Consider the following 21,289-nt stretch of genomic DNA (forward strand, 5'->3'; position numbering starts at 1 on the left):
TAAAGAAGGTCCAAGCCACATGGCTGCTCAGGGATAACCATTTCTGGAATGACTATTCATTAATGCCACTGATTCCTGATCCACAGCAGCATAAGTGAAAGGGAGGCAGGCTCAGCACCAAGCGTGGCTTCAAACTGATGACCCGGAGGTGAAGGGCCCCTTCTCCTGTTACTAATCCCCTCAGCCACACAAGCCTCCTGAAAATGATGCTTTGGTTTTATTGCCACAGGGGTCATTTATAAAATCATAAAAGCCAGGTTAAGAAACAAACCCAGCAGCAGCAAGGCCAAGCATGCAGAGAAAGAGCTGAACAACCATCCAACAGGGCAAGTTCAGCCCTCCCATGGCATCCTGAGTAATTCAGCTGATTAAATGTGAGAAGTTCTGATTCATGGAGAGGAGGAGGAAATGCATAAACAACTTACCAAAAGCTAATTTCTTTATTATTGCAACCAGAAATGACCAAAGACAGCGTATTTTGTATGTCTGCACATTACATGTGGAAAAAACCAAAAATCAGCATTGCAACATCCAACAATTCAAAATAAAATAGAATAAAAAAAATCAAACCCAAGAACTTTCTTGACTGGTAATTAACAGGGACGGAACATAAACGAGATGGCATTGAACAAAGCAGGTAACAGTGCACTTTTAATAAACCAATTTCATCCATATCACCACTGATTTGCAATTTAACAGTTCTATCAGCAAAGCCTCATTTCCCTAACTAGACCGGTACTTTTAAAAACATGACTAATTCACTCTCATTAATATCAATTTGGATGCATTTAAAAAATAACTCTTAATATCTGCACAACAGGCTAAAGGGTCATATTTCTCCAACATCAGACTTTCTCACTGCATTGGTTTAAAATACAAATATCCCCAAATTAACCAATGCAATCTAAAATTGATTAGAAAAACAAAGGCATAAATTGTTTTCAAGATTTATTCTTATTTAGCTCTGAGACCCATTGCACTACAATATCTAACACTGACTTTTATTTCAGTTTCTCTGCACCTTCCCCTCACATTTTCAAGGGGGAATGTGTCTGGGATCCAGTTTACTGGTCTTTCCAAGGGGATACACAAAGCAGAGGAACACACCAGCATCTCCTCTACCTAAATACGATGCTTTTGGCAAACTCACTAACCACTTGTTTAAAAAAAAACAACAAAAAAAGGAGAAAAAGGGGGAAAAAAAAGTCCATTCCAGCTACAGATTAACATGCTGTAGCTGCCACCAGAAGCGCAGAGCCCCCCTGGCCTAAGCTCCCAATTCAGAAAGCATTTAAGCACATGTATAACCAAGTGTGGGAACAGGCTCCTTGAAGGCAATAGGATTACTCACTTCTTAAGAAGTTACCACATGTTTAAGTATCTGAATCAAGGCCTAATTACGGTGCTGGCCACCTCCTCCTGCACGCACAGCTGGGGCAGAGCTCACCAATCCCTCACAGCCATGAGGACAGGCGTTTGTCACCCGGGCTTTTAGTAGCTGCTAGGTTTGTATTCTCGGGCAAACGACAACAAAAATCCTCAAGCCCTAAAAAATAATTAAAAAAAAATTACTTTATAAATATCAGCTATTTACACATGTGAAAATCTTTTAATGGGAAGTGTTTTTACACACTGATGAAATGTACAAGCAATGAAAAGTTAGGTTGACAAAGACTTTAAAAAAAAACAAAACAACAAACTAAAAATCAATGTATAAAATATATTACAGGTCCACCAAAAGAAATTCACACGGAAGAAAAAAATTGACACAATAGAAACTTTTTTTTTAAAAAATAGAAGATATATCACAAAAGCTTGAACATGTTTATTTTATGTTAGTACTAAAAATCAAGGAAAAAAGCTTCATATATTCTCATCACAAAAATATTTACCAGCCACTTTTTATTTCCACATTATGATTATCTGGCTCAGCAAGAGTCGAGGCTGAACTGTATCCAGACTACAGAAATCATTCCAGAAGGTTGTCTCAGTTTACAACTTACTGCAATTTACATTTTCTCCTCCTCTCAGCACCTTACTGCAAAGGTTCAAGAGGGATTAATAACAAATCGAGAAAGAATAGGACAGATATCTGTATTTACAACATTCATCCACGTTACTGCCGAGCCACAGGAGCGGGAGCGGTCCCGGGAACCACCGAAGCCTTCACGGCGCTTTGTGCAAACTCCCCTTGCCAGGGGGAAGAAACAGCATCAGAATGTACCAAAATCCAATGCCCTGGGCTCGGACTGTCTGTGAAACCAACAGCCCCTGAGCAAGGGCATCTCCTCGCCCCTGATTCACTGCAGGGACACAAACGACCCTGGCAGGGTGGATCCCTCCTGCAGCCGAGTCGGGGCGGGAGGTGCCACGGTGACCGCACGATTTCAGTCCCTGCCAAGCCTTCAGTGTGCCCTGTGCTTCCTCTTCTTGTGTTTTTTATCCTTCCTTTTGTTGGCACACTTGGAGCAGAACCACTGCATCTCTTCTGGGGGTGCAGCCGTAAGCCCAACGCAAGGCCTGTGAAGGACAGGAAAATATCACATCACCTCAGTGGAGTAACGTTGCTTTTGTGTCTTACTCCAAAAAATGCAACTTGCCAGTGGGAGACTGGATCTGGCCTTTGAATTAATACAGCAATTATCTTAACAAATATAATGATCAAAACCTAAGAACTCTTGCTTTGAAACAAAAGACAAGTATCAAAAGGATACTCAGATAAAAAGTGTTGTTTTAGTAGAAAATATGAGTGCACTTTCAGGTGTAATAGACTAGATTTAAAATAATTTCAAATGCTTCTTTAACGCATCTGCAAAAAACCCTTATGATTTTATGTAGCTTTTAAAAAAAATTGCCTAAAAAGTGATTAATTTCCCCTAACCTTTTTATAAGAGCTGACATTTATATTACTGTTCATACAATGCTTCATAATTTGAACTGTCTATCTGTATACACTGTGCTCATAATCCTGTAGTTCTCACAAAATTACCGGAATCAGCAATATTTCCCAGCAGTTTCAAAAACAACCGTTATCACCAATGCCCATTAATTAAAAAGTAACTCTCCTTCACAGCTTAAAATCTGCCTTTTCAAATTTCAGAGCAACAGAGATAAAAATATCTTCCAGATTATTAAATTGGACACAGTAAAGCTATTTAAATATTCCCAACGTCATGAACTATTAGAAAAAAAGGTTTTTTAATAATATAGCCCCAATCTGCCAGGCACTGGCAGAGCAGGATGGATGAGAGGAACTTACCAGTGATACCAATCATCGCAGTCATCACAACCTATCATTGGACTGCCATCATCTGGCTTGTTACAGCCAGGACAGATCCAGATCTGGTTACCCCACTCGTCTCGGATCTGGTGCAAAGAAAAGCAAAGTTAGCTGGTTTTCAGGGCTAAGTAGGCAGGAAAATTGACATTAAAAAAAAACAAACCACCAACAAAAAAAAAGGTTTCTTGCTTATCTGGCTAAGCCATTCAGCAGCCCCTGTTGTCATGTGTGAATTCTCTGATCATGAGAGCTCAGTGTTAACGTCTTAATTGATTTTCCTACACTGCTCATGACGACAAAATCATGTATTTTCCTGCATTGTCCTGTAAACCAGTAAAGCCAGTTACACCACCCAACCTAAGCACAGGCATTCACACACAGAGCCAGGGCTTAAGGACACAATTCCCTCTCTGTCTATACTTTTAAAATTCTACCCTGTTAATGGCAAGCAGGAGCCACGGCAGCCTCCTGCGTAAGATAACAGTTCTTATGTGCATGTAAAATATACAGCGCCGTGTGTATATATTGCTGCATTACTTATTAGCCAAAGTCTTCAACTCCAACGAGCTGATAAGATCAGGATATAAAAAAAGTTGTTACTGAGTAACTTTCCATTCCCCTTATGACATTTATGTCGCAGTACAATTTACTAAAGGGTAAATGAAACAAGAAAGGCAGATCATTTACAGTACTGGGCAGCTGCTCACCGGGTTCATCATATGCATTTTTTAATGTTTATATCCTGCTCGACCCATTGTTTGTATTTTTACATTTCCAGTGGTTCTTGAACAGCTCTTTACTAAAAACATACACGCAAAATGTCACAGAATCCACCTAAAGGAGTGCAATTAACAACACAAAGTACAAAATGTCTGGGGCATTGCCCTGACTCCATCACTCCTTTATGAAGATTTGCACATTATCGCTGAATCTCAAAAGCAGAAATTGTTTTGTTCTCAGCTTTTGTGCATTTACACATATCTCAGGCAATAACTTTTTGCTATCTGTACAGCTTACAAACACAATATTAAAAAGTAGCAGATGAAAAGCCCCAAATGTTCTTAGTAAGAAAAAAAAAGCCACTACACGGTGGTCTGTACATCTTACACCTCTTCCTGAAAAATCAATAGGAACGTACCAGAGCTGCAACCAACACATCACTCTTCCCTGATTCTTCTTAAAGCCCTGCATGTTTTTGTGGTTTAAAACTCAAGAATACAAGTCCCAGAAATACTAACCAGGGAACAATCCCCTTCCCAACAGAGATATGGAGTAGGTACCATCATAAAATTAACTCAGTTTCCAAGCTGATTGATTGCAATAATCATTCCTATCTACCATCTAATCTCACATCTGCAAAGTCATTTTAAGTTGCTAGAGAAGCATCTGCTCCCCAGCTGAAGTGTCTGGGCTCAGAGTGAAGAGCTCCAGAGGCATTTTGGTGGGATAACCCTGCTGGGAAGAGAAGGGATGCTGTGCCACAGTGCTGCAGAGAAGGGATGCTGTGGGATGTTGGGCTGAGGGCTACAAAACCTGCCTGAACACCTGGTTATACTCCCATCATCCCCCAGCACAGGCACCTCATTTCTGGTGCTGCCTGTTTTGGGTGTAGGCAGCACTGCCAGATGTTGCCCCATCAGAAAATAGACACCCTAACTTTTCCAAACTAAATTTTTCAGGTATTTTTTTCCCCTGCAGAATGCCTGCCTCAGGCTCTCAGGGGCTGGAGAGGGGCAGGGTGGTCTATAATGACAGAAACCTCTGCCTGTTTGTTAAACAAGAACTTGGGCTGCTGAATAAGGATATTAAAAATATTGCATAACTTCTCATTCCTTAATGAGCCAAGGGTCATGCAAGGAGGCACAGAGTGGGATTGCTGGTTGCTGTGTTAGTACAAACCACCGAGAGCTAATGAGCAGAGCACATGCACTGAGATGCTATCCAACAGGGAGATGTGTATCCTTTCTGTTTTGAGCTATAAAATCACTCTCCTCTCCTCCCCTGCACAAGGGAGTTGGGCACCTCTGTCACACTGGCTCCACTCTTATCTCTAGAACAGCTTTCCCATGTGATCTAAGGAAAATGATTCTGTCTCCTGGATTTCCTTTATACAAGAGGCTAATAGTTATTAATCATTTTCTTCTTCCCCAACCTCTCTCTGAGTATTTTGACTTATAAATCTGTCACATCAGGTGTCTCCCTGCATGTGCACATAGCTGGGTCCTAATGCAGTAAAGCCTTGGTTTCAACTATAATATTATAAAACATCACTTTTCACAAGGGCCTGGAGTGATAGGACAAGAGGGAATGGTCTTAAGTGGAAGGGAGGTAGGTTTAGATTGTGTATTAGATAAAAAATATTGACAATAAGGGTGGTGAGGCACTGTACAGGTTGTCCAGAAAGGTGGTGGAGTTCCTGTCCCTGGAACTGCTCAAGGCCAAGTTGGATGGGGCTGTGAATAACCTGGTTGAGTGGAAGGTGTCCCTGCCTGTGGCAGAGGGGCTGGATCAAGATGGTCTTTAAGGTTCCTTCCAACCCAAACTATTCTGTGATAATCTATGGTTCTGTGAAAACCAAAAATGACCTGGAGCCTCCATAGCCTCTGAATTCTCCATAAAGGTGCTAAGTGTGCTACCACTGGAAGTACCTAGGCAAAGTGCTATGTTTTTATTTTTAAAACTAACATAATCTCTAAATTATTTATTTTCACAGTTACAGAAGAAAATGGGATGTAGTAGAGCATTTGGAAATGCTTCTCTCTTAAAGTAAATTTTGAAACCTTTGGCTACTACATAACAATGACAACAATACTAGTGACTGTATTAATAAGAGTGACTGTGGGTTTACACTGTGATAGCAGAGGTGAGGCTGTGTCCTGCACCCTAAGGACATGCAGAGCCTGTGTGACGTTGTCCAGTGCTGTAACTAACTCAGGAGTGAAATGTAGCAGCTGTTTAAATAGAGAGCAGTAACATGATACAGCAGTTTAAGTCCAGCAGGGAAGCACCTTTCCATTAGAAATGCAGGGTGGATTTATATTAGAAATCAATACTAAATCAAGATTCATAAAAATTAAATAAATCATGCATATGTTGCAATTCAAGCACGGCAAACTCTGTAATAAAAGTAAGCTTTAGGTGTTTTAAATGGTGAGATTTTTAAACTGCAGCAAAGCAAGGTGTCACCAATCAAGCTGGAATTCAGCCAGGACAGGGAGGATAACAACACTGCTACCCTTGTGTTGCTTTTCAAGCATCAGGAATGCTCAGGACTTCATTTCACACAGCACTTAAAGCAGAAATTCTCAGCAGCACAGCAAGTCTTGTCCTACCCAGACATATATCCACATTCTTTTAGGGAATGCAGTTCCTACACCATGGTACACAAGAGACTTTTCTAAAAGAATGAAGAATGCTGCCAGACACAGGCCAAGCTCAGAGCACATGTCAAACACACAAATGAAGTGCAGACTAATGAACAATCTACAGACTTCTGAGATGCACAAACATCTGCAATTTCTGTATGTCGACAAAACCAGGAAAGAGATTAGTGGACTCTACACATTTCAAATGAGGGCTAAGTCAAGTTCTTGATGTTGTATGAGGGTTTTGTACTTTACCTGACTGACAGCAAAATCTATGGTGAGTCTGACATTTGAGGTTTCAATTCAACACTTTTGAAAGCACCTATAAAAAACCTCCACCTCCAAAAAAAAAGTGTTCTAGCTCAGTTAGCAGAAAATATCATATGGGATATAGCTGGACTTGTTAGAAAGAACTTAAATTTGGAACTGGGAACCAATGAAAAATTCAGTCCAAGTTGTAGCGTTTCAATTAAGTTATTAACCCCTCAAAGCATGTGTGTGGAAACAAGGGCTGGATAAACAGCAGTTTAACAGAGAGCAACATCAGGACTCCAGGAACCATCAGTTTGAGACGATGAGCCACGCAGGAGCTCAGCAATTCCAGGGAGGAATGCCCCTGGCATGGGACAGAGCATGGACGTGTCACCTACCACGTAAGTACTGACGGTCTCGGTCACCACGCTCCGAACGGGAGCTTTGGAGCCTCCAGCTGCTGACACGGCTGGGGAGGGTGGTGGGATCAGGACAGGTGAGATGGTGGCCTGTGGAGGAGGAGGAGCTGGAGCCGGAGGAGGGGTGACATGAACAGGAGCTGGCGCCGGTGACGGCACAGGCGGAGGCGTTTTGGGCCGCGCCGCGGGAGTGGAAGGTTTGGCCTCTGGAGCTGACACCACTTTGCTGATGACTCTGTAGGAGCAACATTGAGAATTGTTAGAGCTGATGGGAGAGAAATCAACAATCAATCACCCATTAGAGAGAAAGAAAATATAGAGCAGCTAATTCATGCCAGCCTGGAGTCACCAAAGAGGCTGTTTCAACCCCACACAAGCCCGGCTGTCATTGCTGCACCCATCTATTTACAGGATAAAACACAGAGCCATTACAAAGTGAATGCCAGGACACCCTGAGCCAGTCTGTACCTCACTGTCTTATAAATATTCTCTGTGGCTTTACTAAACCTTGTTTCGTTAAGTTTTATTGCATTAGCTCAATTTGTGGGAAATATTAGAAAGGAAAGTTAATCAGCTGTGAACAGCACTGATTTTAATCTTCAAACTGAGAGACCATATCATCCTGTTAAGATCCTACATTAGGGGGTTCTGCAAATATTTGCTAGTTTGGTATTTCTTTGCCCAAATGTTTATGAAATCAGCAGTGGATCTAGTCAGGACAAATAAATGACGCACACTATACACTCAGCAGTTAAAATATTGCTACTTACTCGAGTAGCTGAAGTAGACAGGATGTAGCTCTAGTAAATACACTGTATAGAACAATCTTGCCCAGGAAGGGGGATACATAGAGGACCCAGCTTTTATTAATGACTGTTGATACACAGTGTTATTGATGTGCATGCAATTTCACAGACAAGCCAGAAATTGCCCTTACTACAAGGCTCTAGGTTAGAAACATAAAGAGAAGGAAAAGGATGTTTTAAAAAAACAGAACAAAAACAACCCAAAAAACAACCAAAAACTCAAACAAAACACAGGATAGGTTGATTTGTTTTACCATATTTTGGTAAATAATTTAACTGATTTATTTATATTTGAATGGTAACTGTGGGAGTGTGATTGATTTGTGACAGGACTGTAAGAAGAGGGTGATTTAAAGAAAGGTTACACATTCCAGGGACAAGGATCATTTAAGAAAGTAAAAAATTGAGACATCAGTAGAGAAACCATGACAAAAATCAAATTGCAACGACTCCTGAGAACCAGGAATGTCAGGCTCCACTGTCAATGTGAATTCTAAGTTCAACTTTAGAATTTATTACAACTCCAAAGGTAGTATCACTACAATTGGAGACATTGTCTGAATTTCAAGTCAATAAAATTCCAAGCCATCATTTGAGAAAGGCTTGGAATAATACAGTATGTAATGCCTGGCTGAGATAATAGTGTTTTTTCTCACAAGATATGCCACTTGCAGTACAAAATCAGAGTTACAGTAAAAACATACTTGGTAAAAGAAAAAGGAGCAATGAGTTTGGTAGTCCTGCCTAAGCCCCAGCTCCAGCATCACACCTTCTCTGAGTGAACAGGAGAAGAAAATCAAAGAATGAAATCTAAAGGGTGATAGATGATTCTTCCATCAGCAACACTGAAGACATTCACACTACCTATGTCCCAGTGATTGCTTCAGGTACCTAATGTGGGGCTCAGGCTCTGTATATGTGTCAGTAAGGTGCTAGACTGTGAGTCAAAGTACAGGAGTATTAATTTATGTTGTCTGTGACTTGCAGAAGGAAGGAAGTTCTACTATCTGACCATCCCAGGAGCAACCTACACATCAAAACCAGCCTCCTTCTCCTGTTGGTGGGGAACATCCAAAACGCCACTGTTATCTCTCACCAAGGAAGTTTTCTCTTTGGCTCATGATGTGTTTCTGGTTCAGTGAAAGTCTCCTGGGGCTCCTGCCAGACTTGCCATACCCAACTCAGATGCTTCTTCTATGTCTTCCCCATTCCACAGACAGCCCTGGCTCCCAATGCTGAATGTCTAAGGCCTTGGTTGGTGCCAGTGCTCCCCTGGTTTGCAAAGTTATCCTCATGACTGGAGAGCCATCTCTCAATAAACAAACTCCTAGCTATAATAAAAGCGAGCATAGGGACTGACAGCAAAATATTGGCACAGCAAGTCATTTGGATGGTTTCAAACATCATTGCCCCTTCTTTCCATGCCTCCCTCTCCCACCTCCTGCAAGTAAACAAAATCCTGCTAGGAGTTCTCCAGGGAGCCAACCCTCCCCAAGTCTAGACTAGGAGATGTATTAGCTAATAGGGCTTTAAACACAACTTTGCACGCAGTATAAACAGTTTGAAAGAAGTATTAGCTAATACAATTTGAATAAGAGTGACCATGCCCAGCTAACACATGAAATTAAATTACAGAGTTTCTTGGTCTAAAGCCAGGTTATCCTCCTGCACAGGGTCTTCGAAGCCACTCTGCTAATAACTGCAGAAGCAGCAAGGAACACCACATGTGAAAACTTCCAAAAGTACAAATATTCATTAGCGAGCCACACACGCTCATCGATTGGCTGGCGCGCCTCAGGTGTGCAATTAGGACATGTTCAGTATATAGGGCAGCTTGTTTATCTTGATTTTAGAGCTCAGTTATCAAAACAGGAGATCGGCATTTCGGAGCACGCTTGGGCCTACCACTCCCTTGGGCTAATGGAGTTCAGAGACTTTAGACTCCAGAGCAGAGAAATGAATGGTTTTGTGCTGCACCATTAGAGGTGATGGAGTAATCTCAGCGAGGGTGGTTTAGCCTGTCCTGAAGAAGGGGCTGCACGCATGGAATATGGAGGTGGGGAGAAATCAAAGGGAAATAGCAGTCCCACGACTAATAATTACTGTTACTTCAGACTTGGAGAGAAACCTGATATCAAAACACTATGTAAATGATGGCAAGATTTATGAGCTCTGTTTTATAGACAGGAAAATTGAGGCACAGAGCTCACTGCAAGTAGGCGGCTCTCACTGCAGCAGAGCCTCGATCCTCCTGGTACCTGAGTCCTGCTGGGATCTAAACTCCTCCTTGGGACATCACCACACACATATTGTTACCTTCTTTCCCAAATGTGTTTTCATGTGTCCAAAATCATCACTTAGTCTGCAAGTACAATACTACATAAAACAAACTTTCACCTCCTTCTCCACACCAATCCAAGAACTCTAAAACTGAGGCCAAATGAGTATTTTTTTGCAGAAATCAAACACAAATTAACATCAACCACCACCACCACAATCAGAGTTGTGAGACAAGAGCTGAATTTCTCTGTAGGCTGCTTGCCTAGCAATGTACCATGAACAGATTCTACACTGCAAGATAAAAGGTCAATTAAAAGTTGTTTTTGAATCCAAACAGTTCCTCCAAAATAAAGGAGATGTGAGAAAACCTTTGGAATAGAGGTGGTAGTAAGAGCCTCCATAAATAGTGACTACCGTTACCACTCCCTTTGAAAAAACCCCCAGAATTAATGTAAACACTGTGTATTTGGTTGCGTCCAACCTAAATTCACTTTGGATTTCTTTTTAAATGCCAGCAGGAGCTGTCCTGCTCACAGAACCTCAGTGTATTTATCATTGAACACATGCACTGATTTGTCACAGAGTGCCTTGTAGTAACCAAGAGAAAATATATAAACATAATAAAAAGGGGAAAAATCTAAAGAGATGTGAAGTTTAAAGTGGAAAGACAGAGAAATCCTCAAATACCATGACTGCCAATTATTTTTCCATGTTGTTTTTTTATAACCCCTTTGCTGAAAGAGCAGAGCACAAAGCTTCCTGACATAGGCATTTTGAACTTATTTTTCTTTCTCACAATCTGTTCCAGTCCAAACAGCATCTCAACCCAATATCAGAACTTAATAAGATCTTCCATTGCCATTTCTGCTCAACTACATCAAGGCTGTGCTAGGGCCAAGACAATAATGTGTAATATCTGAATCTCAGCTGAGGAGCCAAATCTCATGGAATCAAAGGATGGATTGGCTTGGAAGGGACCTTAAAGATCTTCCAGCCCCAACCCCTGTGCTATGGGTATCTTCCTCTAGACCAGGTTTTTCAGAGCCCCATCCAAGCTGATCTTGAACCCTTCCAGAGATAGGGAGGCCACCACCTCCCTGGGCAGCCTGTGCCAGTGTCTCACCACCCTCACAGTAAAGACTCAGTGCTTATCTACTGGTTTAAAACTGTGTCCAACACTGCTCCAAGGGGAAGGAAGAAAAGAAAATTTCAGTGAAGTTTTTCTGTTTCTCAGGAGGGTAAAGTGAATAAAAACCATTTTTAATCATCACTCCAGGGCAATCATCCTGCTCACAGTTATAGTTCCAAACCCAAAGAGGATGAACACCAAGTGTCAGCTTGCAGGCAAAGGGCAAATTCTACCAAGATTTGAAGTGCTGCAACAGGTCAGTTGGTTTCTAATCAGCTCTAAGTGGCAGGAGCTGTAACATGCTACATCTGCAGCAAAATGAAGCTCCAAGGTGTGAAATGGTTTCCTATCTTTGGAAGTAATTTATTTGATTTAATTCTGATCCTTACGGCTGAAAGCCCCATTGACTGCTTCACCTAAACACAGGGGGAAGATGTGCACCAAAAGGAAATGGCTTTTCAAAAACAGGACATGGGCCACAGGGCAGAATGATTGCTATGGGCAATGAGCTCCAAAAAAATGCTGTATCAGAACTTTGAAAGGTCTGGTAAAAAAATCACAGTAATCTTTGTTTCTCAGAGGCAGAGCTCCCGAGAAGCTGTTTCTCTGCCCAGAGGAAAAAACTAACATTTGTAAAGTCCTAATTCTTTTCTGAACCCATGACCCATTTTTAAGCAAGGAGAAGGAGCTAAATGGGTCTCTGTGCCTAGGAAAATGACATAATCAACTGCACTGACATAACTGAAACTGCTGCAATTCACTTGGATTATCAATCATCATATAATCTATTAGCTTTGATATTCCCTTATTGATATAAATTCCTTGATGTAACTATTTTGTTTCTGAAAAATCTCACACCTAGAACTGAGACTGTTGCACTAGAAAAAAGCTAAACCCTCTAAGACCTATGGGTAAGAGTGTCAAAAACACCTAAGGAAATCAGGAAATTTCCATATGGTTTAGATTCTGCAAAGATAAGAGGTGATTCTGAAAATTTTATTCCAGCCCTGGAGGAGAATCAGCGTGATTTAAGCTCTATAATGTAGGCTAATTCCCATATTACTTTTACAAAGGGAAATTTATTTGCTGTTTCATGCCCTGCTGAATATTTTATTTTGTGCAAACAAGTCATATTGGCAAACAGACGCTCCACAAGCACACGCTGTGACCAACCTGTGAGTTTGTGGAGTGCCAGAATGCTCCAAACCTCCAAAGAAGCCCCAAGCAATTTTGCAAGTGAAAAGACCTCAGCACTTTAACACCACCTGCCATGTGGCATTCTTCTCTATCAAGGAAAATGAACTTTGAGCACTTATTCCAAGATATCATCCACTTTTTTGGGTGCCTGCCTCTCGCAGGTAAAGTGTGTTGACTTTCAGTGGTGCACAAGGAGATCAACAGCTCATTCTCCATTTCAACAGAGCTGGGGAAGGATCTGGAGCACCAGGAGCAGCTGAGGGAGCTGGAGGGGCTCAGCCTGGAGAAAAGGAGGCTCAGGGGGGATGTTATTACTTTCCAGAACTCCCCAGCAGGAGGTACAGCCAGGTGGGGGTTGTCTTTTCTGCCAAGTAACAAGTGAAAGGACAAGAGGAAATGGCCTCTAGTTGAGCCAGAGGAGGTCCAGATTGGATATTAGGGAAAATGATTTCATGAAAAGGGTTGTGAAGCACTGGAACAGGCTGACCATTGTAGTGGTGGAGTCACCCATCCCTGAAGGGATTTAAAAGACATGTGGCACTTGTGCACACAGTTCAGTGATGGACTCTGCAGTGATGGGTTAATGGTTGGACCTGATGATCTAAGATGTCTTTTACAACCTAAATTTTTCTATGATTCTACTATTCTAACATTATGGCAAAGCCCCACAAACATGTGGACATTCAGCCCAGCTGACATTTCCAGCTAACTCCTTTGCTATATGGACACATGCAGTGTTGAAATTGAATTACAGGTTTTCTACTGTTTATTTTCCCATTACTTTAAGCGAAACAGATTTCTGCCCTTGGCCTTCAGCCTCTGTATCTGTTACACCCAGAGTATTTCTCCCAACAACCACAAGCACCTTTCAGTTGATGACTCCTAGATCTCCCTCCCATTTTCTCACCATTCTGACTTACACCTCTGGATGGTTCATTGCCAGTCTGACAAAACAAAACTGAGCTGGTAGCGTGGCGTCTTGGTATCTTTCATCTTATTTTTTCCCTTATCATCAATAACAAACATCTTCAATGTTAAAACCACCTGGCACCAACCCCTTCTGCTGAGTTCTCAAGAGCAAAACCAGAACCTGGTAAAACATGTTTATGTCAATGAGCTCTTTGCAAACTTTCTCTTCTGTGTTCCCAGCAAACTGCCTTTTATTGTCATTTGTTTTGGGAAATGTTATGGGATGCATGATCTAGGAGTTTGCCCATAAACCAGTTCTCTATCCACCCTTTTTGGTGGGAACTGGTACAGAACATGAATTGTATTTACTACCAGAAGGTTGTACCAGTATGGGTTTAGAAAATCTCTAAAGCTGTGATTTTCAGCTTGTTACCAAGTTTGTTTTTGAAAGAAACAAGTAAGACAGATGGTCCTGGACTTGGAGACTCTGTACACCTAAAGATCAACTGCTAACAGGACAACTTCACTAAATTCAGGTAGGACCATCTGTTCTTTTGTGGCTATTTCTTTATGGTCTTCTTGTCCACATCCAGCTCCCAGGAACCATCCCACAAATCCTTGGGTCTATGGAGTTTCCTCACTTTTATTTAAAAACCTCAGTAAAAGAGTGAATAAAAAGAAGCAACTCTGTCAAAGTCAAGAACAAACCAGTACTTTTCTCTTGCAGTCATCCTCTATGAAAAGTTTATTTTTGAAACAAATACCCATCTGCCTTTCTAATCTTTCACACATACTTGATCAGTTTCTGTTGTGCTTCATAAGGGCAGCTGCTCATGGCCATTTACACAAGCAATTCCCTCATGTGTCTAAACCTGCCTGAAGTATTTTTTTTAATTGAGGTATACAGTATACAAGTTGGTTTTTTTTTTTTTACTCTTGAGCAATAAGCAACAAAATCAAAGAATCTCACAGTATGTTGTTTTTGTTTTCTAATGACTCAAGCCTTTTTATGGATTCACTTTTGGAGTCATCACTCCATGTGGCCAGCAGCAAAATGAAAATAATTTGCCACAGACTACTGCCTACCATAAACAGGATGAATAATTAGTTGGGGTGGCTTCAGTAATTAAATAAAATAGAAGGAAGAAAAAACCTAAGGACTACATCTGAAGTTGTAAATTTAATTCATGCTCAAGGAACAAAAAGCTGTGCTAAATCACCTCTAGAAATATAAACAAAAATGATCATTTACTTGCTTTGGTAAAAGGGATATCGTATTCTTCACTTTTTTTTCTCCCCCATGTAAAAGCTGCAATCCTGCAACAAGGGAGAGGCTGGGGAACCTCCACCAAAGTGAAAGAGCCTTTTGGATAGATACAGGACCACACATGGGGATTTTACAGCAGGATTTGGGCCAATATGCTACACTAAAAAAGAACAATTGGGAAAGGGATATGAATCATAGCTGAGACAGTATCTTCATTAAAATACATTCAGCATTTCAAAAGGCTCCAAAAATCAGTCCTCCAGCTCTTATAATTTAAAAGACCACAGAGCAGAGAAATGTGGGTATGTCAGTAAATACACTCACAAAGATTGATGAAAGCTGTAAAGATCACTGGAATTCCTTCAGCACACCTTGGAGAGGAGCAAGATCATTTTTCATTACTCTGCCTCCTCACTTAGGTGGTCTATTGATCATATCAAAAATGATTTCACCATTACATGCTCTTTTACAGCACAAGTTGGATTGACACCCAGAGCAGCAGTTCTGTCAAGGCACAGTTAACACAGCCCTTCCCAGCTAAAATAATTGGGATGCCCATTAGCACAGCAATACACACAGACTTTTACTGCTTGTGCTCTATTGTTTAATTTTCCCAAACAGTGGTTAGCCCTTCTCCATTTTTCTCCCTTGTCACATGTATATTTTCTGGAAAAATCTCCTTGCCCAAGACTCTTCTCCTGGGAAGCTGAGAAGCCTCAGAGAAAAAGGAAAACCATATCATCTCATTTGCTTCTCCTGTGTTTTGCTGCTTTGGAATGTGGTTGGAGATTGTTTATCCAACAGGTGATTGTTTCATTGGTTTCATGTGAATTGTTTTTGACTTGTTGGCCAGCAGGGGCCAAGCTGTGTTGGACTCTGGAGAGAGAGTCACGAGATTCATTAGTATCTTTTCAGCCTTCTGTCTGTATCCTTTCTGTATTCTTTAGTATAGTTTAGTATAGGTTAGTTTAGTATTCTTTAATATAATATAGATAATAAAATAATAAATTAATATTAAATTAAATAATTATAATAAATAAATTAATTAAATTAAATATTAAATTAATTAATAAAATAATAAATTAGCCTGAGAACATGGAATCAGATTCATAATTCCTTCCAATGATGGGGGTCTCAGAAAATACAACACTCCCTGAAGTATCACTCCTTTTTCCTCCCCTCCTCTTTAATTCCTCAATGAATTCTCCTCTGGAGCTCTCCCTTGGATAAGCAATGTCTCACAGGGTAACCAACACCGCCCACAGCTGTGTCCCACAATGGCCCCACGCTGCTGCCACTCCGTCTGTCCAAGGCTTTGGTCACGGTGCCTGAACTGCTCCAAACACTGCCCTTATTCATCCAAACGTGCACAGGGAGGGGCTTCCAGCAGGATTCCTTTACCTGTTTCCCCACCACAAAACAGTGCAATAAATGGAATGGGTCATGAGCTACTTGGCTGGTAATGCAAACCTAAGGCTTGACAAGTCAATAAAAAGCCAATCCTTCCCTCCCCAGCCACACATAGGGAGCCAAGGCTGGAGGCAAACAATTTGGATATGCCTGCACAGGGAGCTTAATGAACCCCATTATTCAGCTTTTGTGGGCCAACACTATGAAAACAATAATGTAAATTATCAAAGTCTGACTAGTGCACCACTAAATAGCACCCGAAGTTCAAAAGTTTCTTCACTGATTTATCTGTATGAGAACAGCCCTGTTAAAAACTGAAGCTCCTGAATATACACCAAAAATGATTCTGTAACAATCAGGTGCATTCCTGGAAACTGCATAGGGCAGGACTCCTCAAACTAGCAGCGAAGTCTTGGATATCCAGCTTTATTTCCACAACTCACATGGAGCTTGAATAGTTTTAAAAGAACAAATATTCATGTTACAGCAGCAACTCAGGTCCCCAGTGAGCTTTGGGAAGCATCAACACAGTCCTTGCCTAATTTCTTTCTTCAGCCAGGTCAATAAGAATCATATGGATGTATTTGTTAAAACCCTCTTCTTCTTCTTCTTCCCTTTCTTGGTGCCATGACCTTTCAAAGTCTAATTGTGTATGTGTGTGTGCAGTTTTCCCAGGAAAATTCAATCTCTGGAGAGTTTGCAACTCAACTCTTCTGTGTAAATTAAGCTTGTTGTAGAGAGAAGATCCCTCATTAAGGCATCTCTTTTTTGGTGAGCATACAGTTGGTGGCACTCTGCATGTCACAGGTGACATTCTATAGTTCTGTGGGATTTCAAAAAGTATGAGGGAAGAACTGATTTACTAAAATTTCGTGTTACACTTAAAACAACAAATTCTTGAGCAAACAGAACTGAAAGAGGGCAGGGTTAGATTGAATATTGGGAAAAAATTCTTCCTTGTGGGGGTTGCAGAAGTTCTTAGATGAATAATCTAATCAAGAAACTTGGTGTAATAAACTAGGTCCTGTCCTCCTAGTCCCAAAAATATTCTTCTGGGTCACTGATATTATAGAGAGGTCACGTCTATGATCACAGGATAATTTCTCTCTCAACCCTTGGTTTTGAGATCCTCTACACAGAATGTCAGCTGGTTCTGCTCATGGCCTTTGTCATGGGGGTGTCATTCATGCAGCTGAATGAGCCCCCACACAGAAATAACTTGGGCTTGGACTGATAATATCCTACCAAGTAATAAAGATTTTTAGTGGGGCCAATTAAGTATCTTGGTAACAAAATTTTTTTCACCCCTAAATACTTTTAGGATTTTATCTTACAATCCACAGGTTATTTAATATACATTTTTATAGGCACACACAGAGGTATCTGTGCATGTGTGTGATTTGTTTTTGGAGAAAGTCACGTATCTACTCACTTAAAAAATACAGAAGACAAGGGGCAATTTCATTAGAGCAGCAGGTCAGGTTTATCAGTTAAACATTGTTAAAATGCCTGTCTTTCCCCTTCTTCCTGGTTCCCTGCTGATGGCAGAGTTATGATACGGGTCTGGAGCAAAAGTCTGAAATTTAAGGTAAATTTGGATATTTGATTTCACAAAAAACATATATCCTGCTTCCAGGGCACAGATACACTGGAACAGCACCCAGTGAGTAGTACTGTGCTTTGTGGTCTGGCATTAGTGTCAGCAGCCATGTGTTTTTTCTTAAAAGCTGTATTTAAATGCAGCATAAATTTATCAGAAGTATCAAACATTACAGCATGTACTTTTGCTGAAGTTTATGTCAGCAGTAGTAGTAGCTGGAATGTCAACACTTTATCAATAGATATAATTTAAAAAAACTTATGTGTATGAAAAATGATAGTGCTTAGGAAAAATAACAAGACAAAAAGAAGCCATGATGTAATTGAATAAAAGTATTAAACCCTACCCATCATTTGCAGTTCATTTAAAATTTAAAAGTCTGCGCTTTTTGTTTTGCTTGTTTTGTTTTGAAAAAAGATAGCATCACTAGTTCCTTCCTATACTAACTCAGTTAGCAATCTACCTTGATAACACTGGAATGGGAAAAAAAAAGTGAAAAACCTTTCCAACATATCATTCAAATCATATCTAAAAAAGTGGTCATAAATATTTTAGAACCCAAGCAAACCAATAAGAGCAAGGCCCATTTGGGATAAGATCTTTTACAACAAATTAAATAAAACAATTTATTGAAGCCTGGACTTGAGATAAACTAGATTTACTAGCTGACCTTTTATTCATTTAAAGAACAAAATTAGCTCTAATTGCATTAGAATGGAATCCAGTAAATTTCTTCTAATGTGGCATCCATGCAAGTATTGCTGTAATTGTTTACAACTAAGATGGAAATGCTTTGATAATAATCTACTTTCTTCTTATTTTACTGTGCAGTTAAAACACTTGCAGAAAAACTCTTAAGTAGGACAGTTTTTCCAATATTGGTCTGTCCATCCATCAGCAATAATACATTTTCATGTCTATTAACCCAGTGGTGTTAATAGCCACTTCTTGTGAGCTGATGCATGTTGTAAGAACATTTGCACTCCAGACAAGCCTGAATGCAGGTATTACTACTTTGAATCTGGGAGAAATATGTACTTCTTTCACAAACACAAGAGAAAAGACTTTCCTGCTGTTGCCATCACTGCTTTGTACACTGGCCCAAGCAGAGGAATCAAGAAGTAAAATTATAAAATCATAGAATGATTTGGGTCGGAAGGGACCTTAAAGATGATCCACTTCTAACCCCCTGCCATGGACAGGGACACCCTTCCACAATCCCAGGTTGCTCCAAGCCCCACCCAACCTGGCTTTGGACACTTCCAGGGATCCAGGAGCAGCCCCAGCTTCTCTGGGCACCCTGTGCCAAGGCCTCACCACCCTCACAGGGAAGTATTTCTTCCTCATATCCCATCTAACCCTGCCCTCTGTCAGTTTGAAGCCATTCCCCCCTATCCTGGCACTCCATACCTTTGTAGAAAGTCCCTCTGCAGCTTTTTTGGAGCCCCTTAGGCACTGTAGGGGGCTCTAAGGTCTCTCCACAGCCTTCACTTCTCCAGGCTGAAGAGCCCCAGCTGCTCACTGCACTGCAAAGGCATTTTGCTCACTGCTGTTGTGTTACTCAGCCAGCTTGTGTTGAGTTTATGGTGTGATGTGCATCTCTATTCCATGCACCATCAATCTGACACTTCTGCTTCAGACTCCTGAAAGCCCTGTGCCTCATGAAGATCTGTAAGTTCTATTAAAGACGTTCTACATGACATTCCCCCAAACAAATTAACTTCCAATTGAACAGGTACTTGGGTACTTCCAAAAGCCTCCAAACAACTCTTCTCTCTAACAGAGAAATTGAAATAACCAATTTCTCCATCTACTTTCTACTCATATCAAATTCTAGGAATCCCTAAAATTTTTCCTAGCACCTTTCCATGGAGATTCACAGTATCCTTAAACAATCCCATGCCAGTTAACTCCAGAGACAAGCTAACTGAAATACAACATTTTTATATGATAATTGCCAGATATTTAGAAACTCATTACCAACACAGATGAAACATAAGTTTAACTTCCTTTTACTATAACACATTAAAAAGCATTTCTTTCTGCCTGCTATGAGATCCTTAGATGGGGGCCAAGGTGCCACAAAAGATGTAAAAATGAATCTGGAAACAAAGTGAGTTTCCCAAAAGCCCATGAAAAGAGATGTCAGTATCTCAGACCAAGGGCTGGCAGGGATGACAATGATGCACCCACATGATTTGTAGCAAACAGATGGAGTCTGAAGTCCCCTCTCAAAATGTGTGTGGGTATGAGAAACACTGCAGTGAGATAAGGCTGGAAGATAACTGGTGCTAAAACTATGGCTTCAGAACTTTAATTGCCTTGAAAATATGAGTTAATTTCCCCCATATAAACACTCTACAGTCCTTGGAAAAACGGAATTTAAAAGCACCCATGTCTCCTCAAGGAGGAAAATGGATCTGTGGGCTTTCAAGGGACAGCATGTCCAGCCATGCACATTCAAATCATGCTCAGCAGGACAGACAAGTATTCTGAGAGAGCTGGAACTTTGTACAGCAACCTGAGGCACAGAAATTTTATATCACACTCAAATACTGTGAAAGGAAGAAAGCAAAAATGGTTAATAACTGGGATGTGGGTGTCCCTTAGGAACCAAGGAATGACTGAAGTCCCTTAGCAGCTTCAAACCAATAAAAGCCATGGTTATCTACTGGGGAGAAGTAGGACAGCAGAGAAAAAGAAAATAATAATCAAAATCCCATTTAACTTCTAGAGCAGACAAATGAGTGTTTAGGGGGTTTGGTTCATAATGGCTATATAAGAGAGACAACTGCATTAGCAGTATTTAATGTGAGGAATGGAAATGAAAGATCTGTGTGTGCTCATGTTTACCATTGGACATGAAAGTGTGCTTTGTGCCATGAAATCAACACGAAAAACCTGATTAAAAGAAACCCTTCACATCCAAGACAGGAGCAGCCTAAGAAGCCCGGTGACGCATGGCTTCCCCAGCCTCTCCAGCCTCCTGTTTATGCTGCATGATCTCAGGATAGGGATCACCCTATTTATGCTCATCCAGTACAAAGTAACTATTATTTGTACAACAGCACCCAATAATTAGGGAGCTAATGAAGCAGCACTTGAAATGCGTTAGGCACACTCATGAATAATCATCAACGGTTATAATAAAACAGATGTGTATAAAGGAATTCCAACTGTTGTGTTTTAAAGCATAAAACAACTGTTAGCTGGGGAGTGTTGTGAAACTTAGCTGTAGGTTACACTCAGGATAAGCATCCATTACAGAAACCTCACTAAAATGTCACTGGAGGCATCATGCCAGCCCAGATGGAGTCCTGTAATCCATGCCCTAGAAAGACATGGAATGGGACACACAGTAGGATGGATGGAAGG

General features: G+C 40.8%; 1 protein-coding gene across 1 annotated transcript in view; it reads right to left on the reverse strand.

The window, feature by feature from the left end:
- Positions 1-454: 454 nt before the first annotated feature.
- The window catches only part of TAF3 (TATA-box binding protein associated factor 3), a 114,497-nt gene continuing 93,662 nt past the window's right edge, over positions 455-21,289 (reverse strand). The window contains exons 5-7 of the mRNA XM_030959440.1: positions 7,296-7,551; positions 3,260-3,366; positions 455-2,520 (exon numbers count right to left, since the gene is read on the reverse strand). Coding sequence (XP_030815300.1) covers positions 2,406-2,520; positions 3,260-3,366; positions 7,296-7,551 — 478 coding nt within the window. The 3' untranslated portion in view covers positions 455-2,405. The remainder of the gene's footprint in view (positions 2,521-3,259; positions 3,367-7,295; positions 7,552-21,289) is intronic.

The sequence above is a fragment of the Camarhynchus parvulus genome, chromosome 1A (assembly GCF_901933205.1).
Source record: "Camarhynchus parvulus chromosome 1A, STF_HiC, whole genome shotgun sequence".
NCBI lineage: Eukaryota > Metazoa > Chordata > Aves > Passeriformes > Thraupidae > Camarhynchus > Camarhynchus parvulus.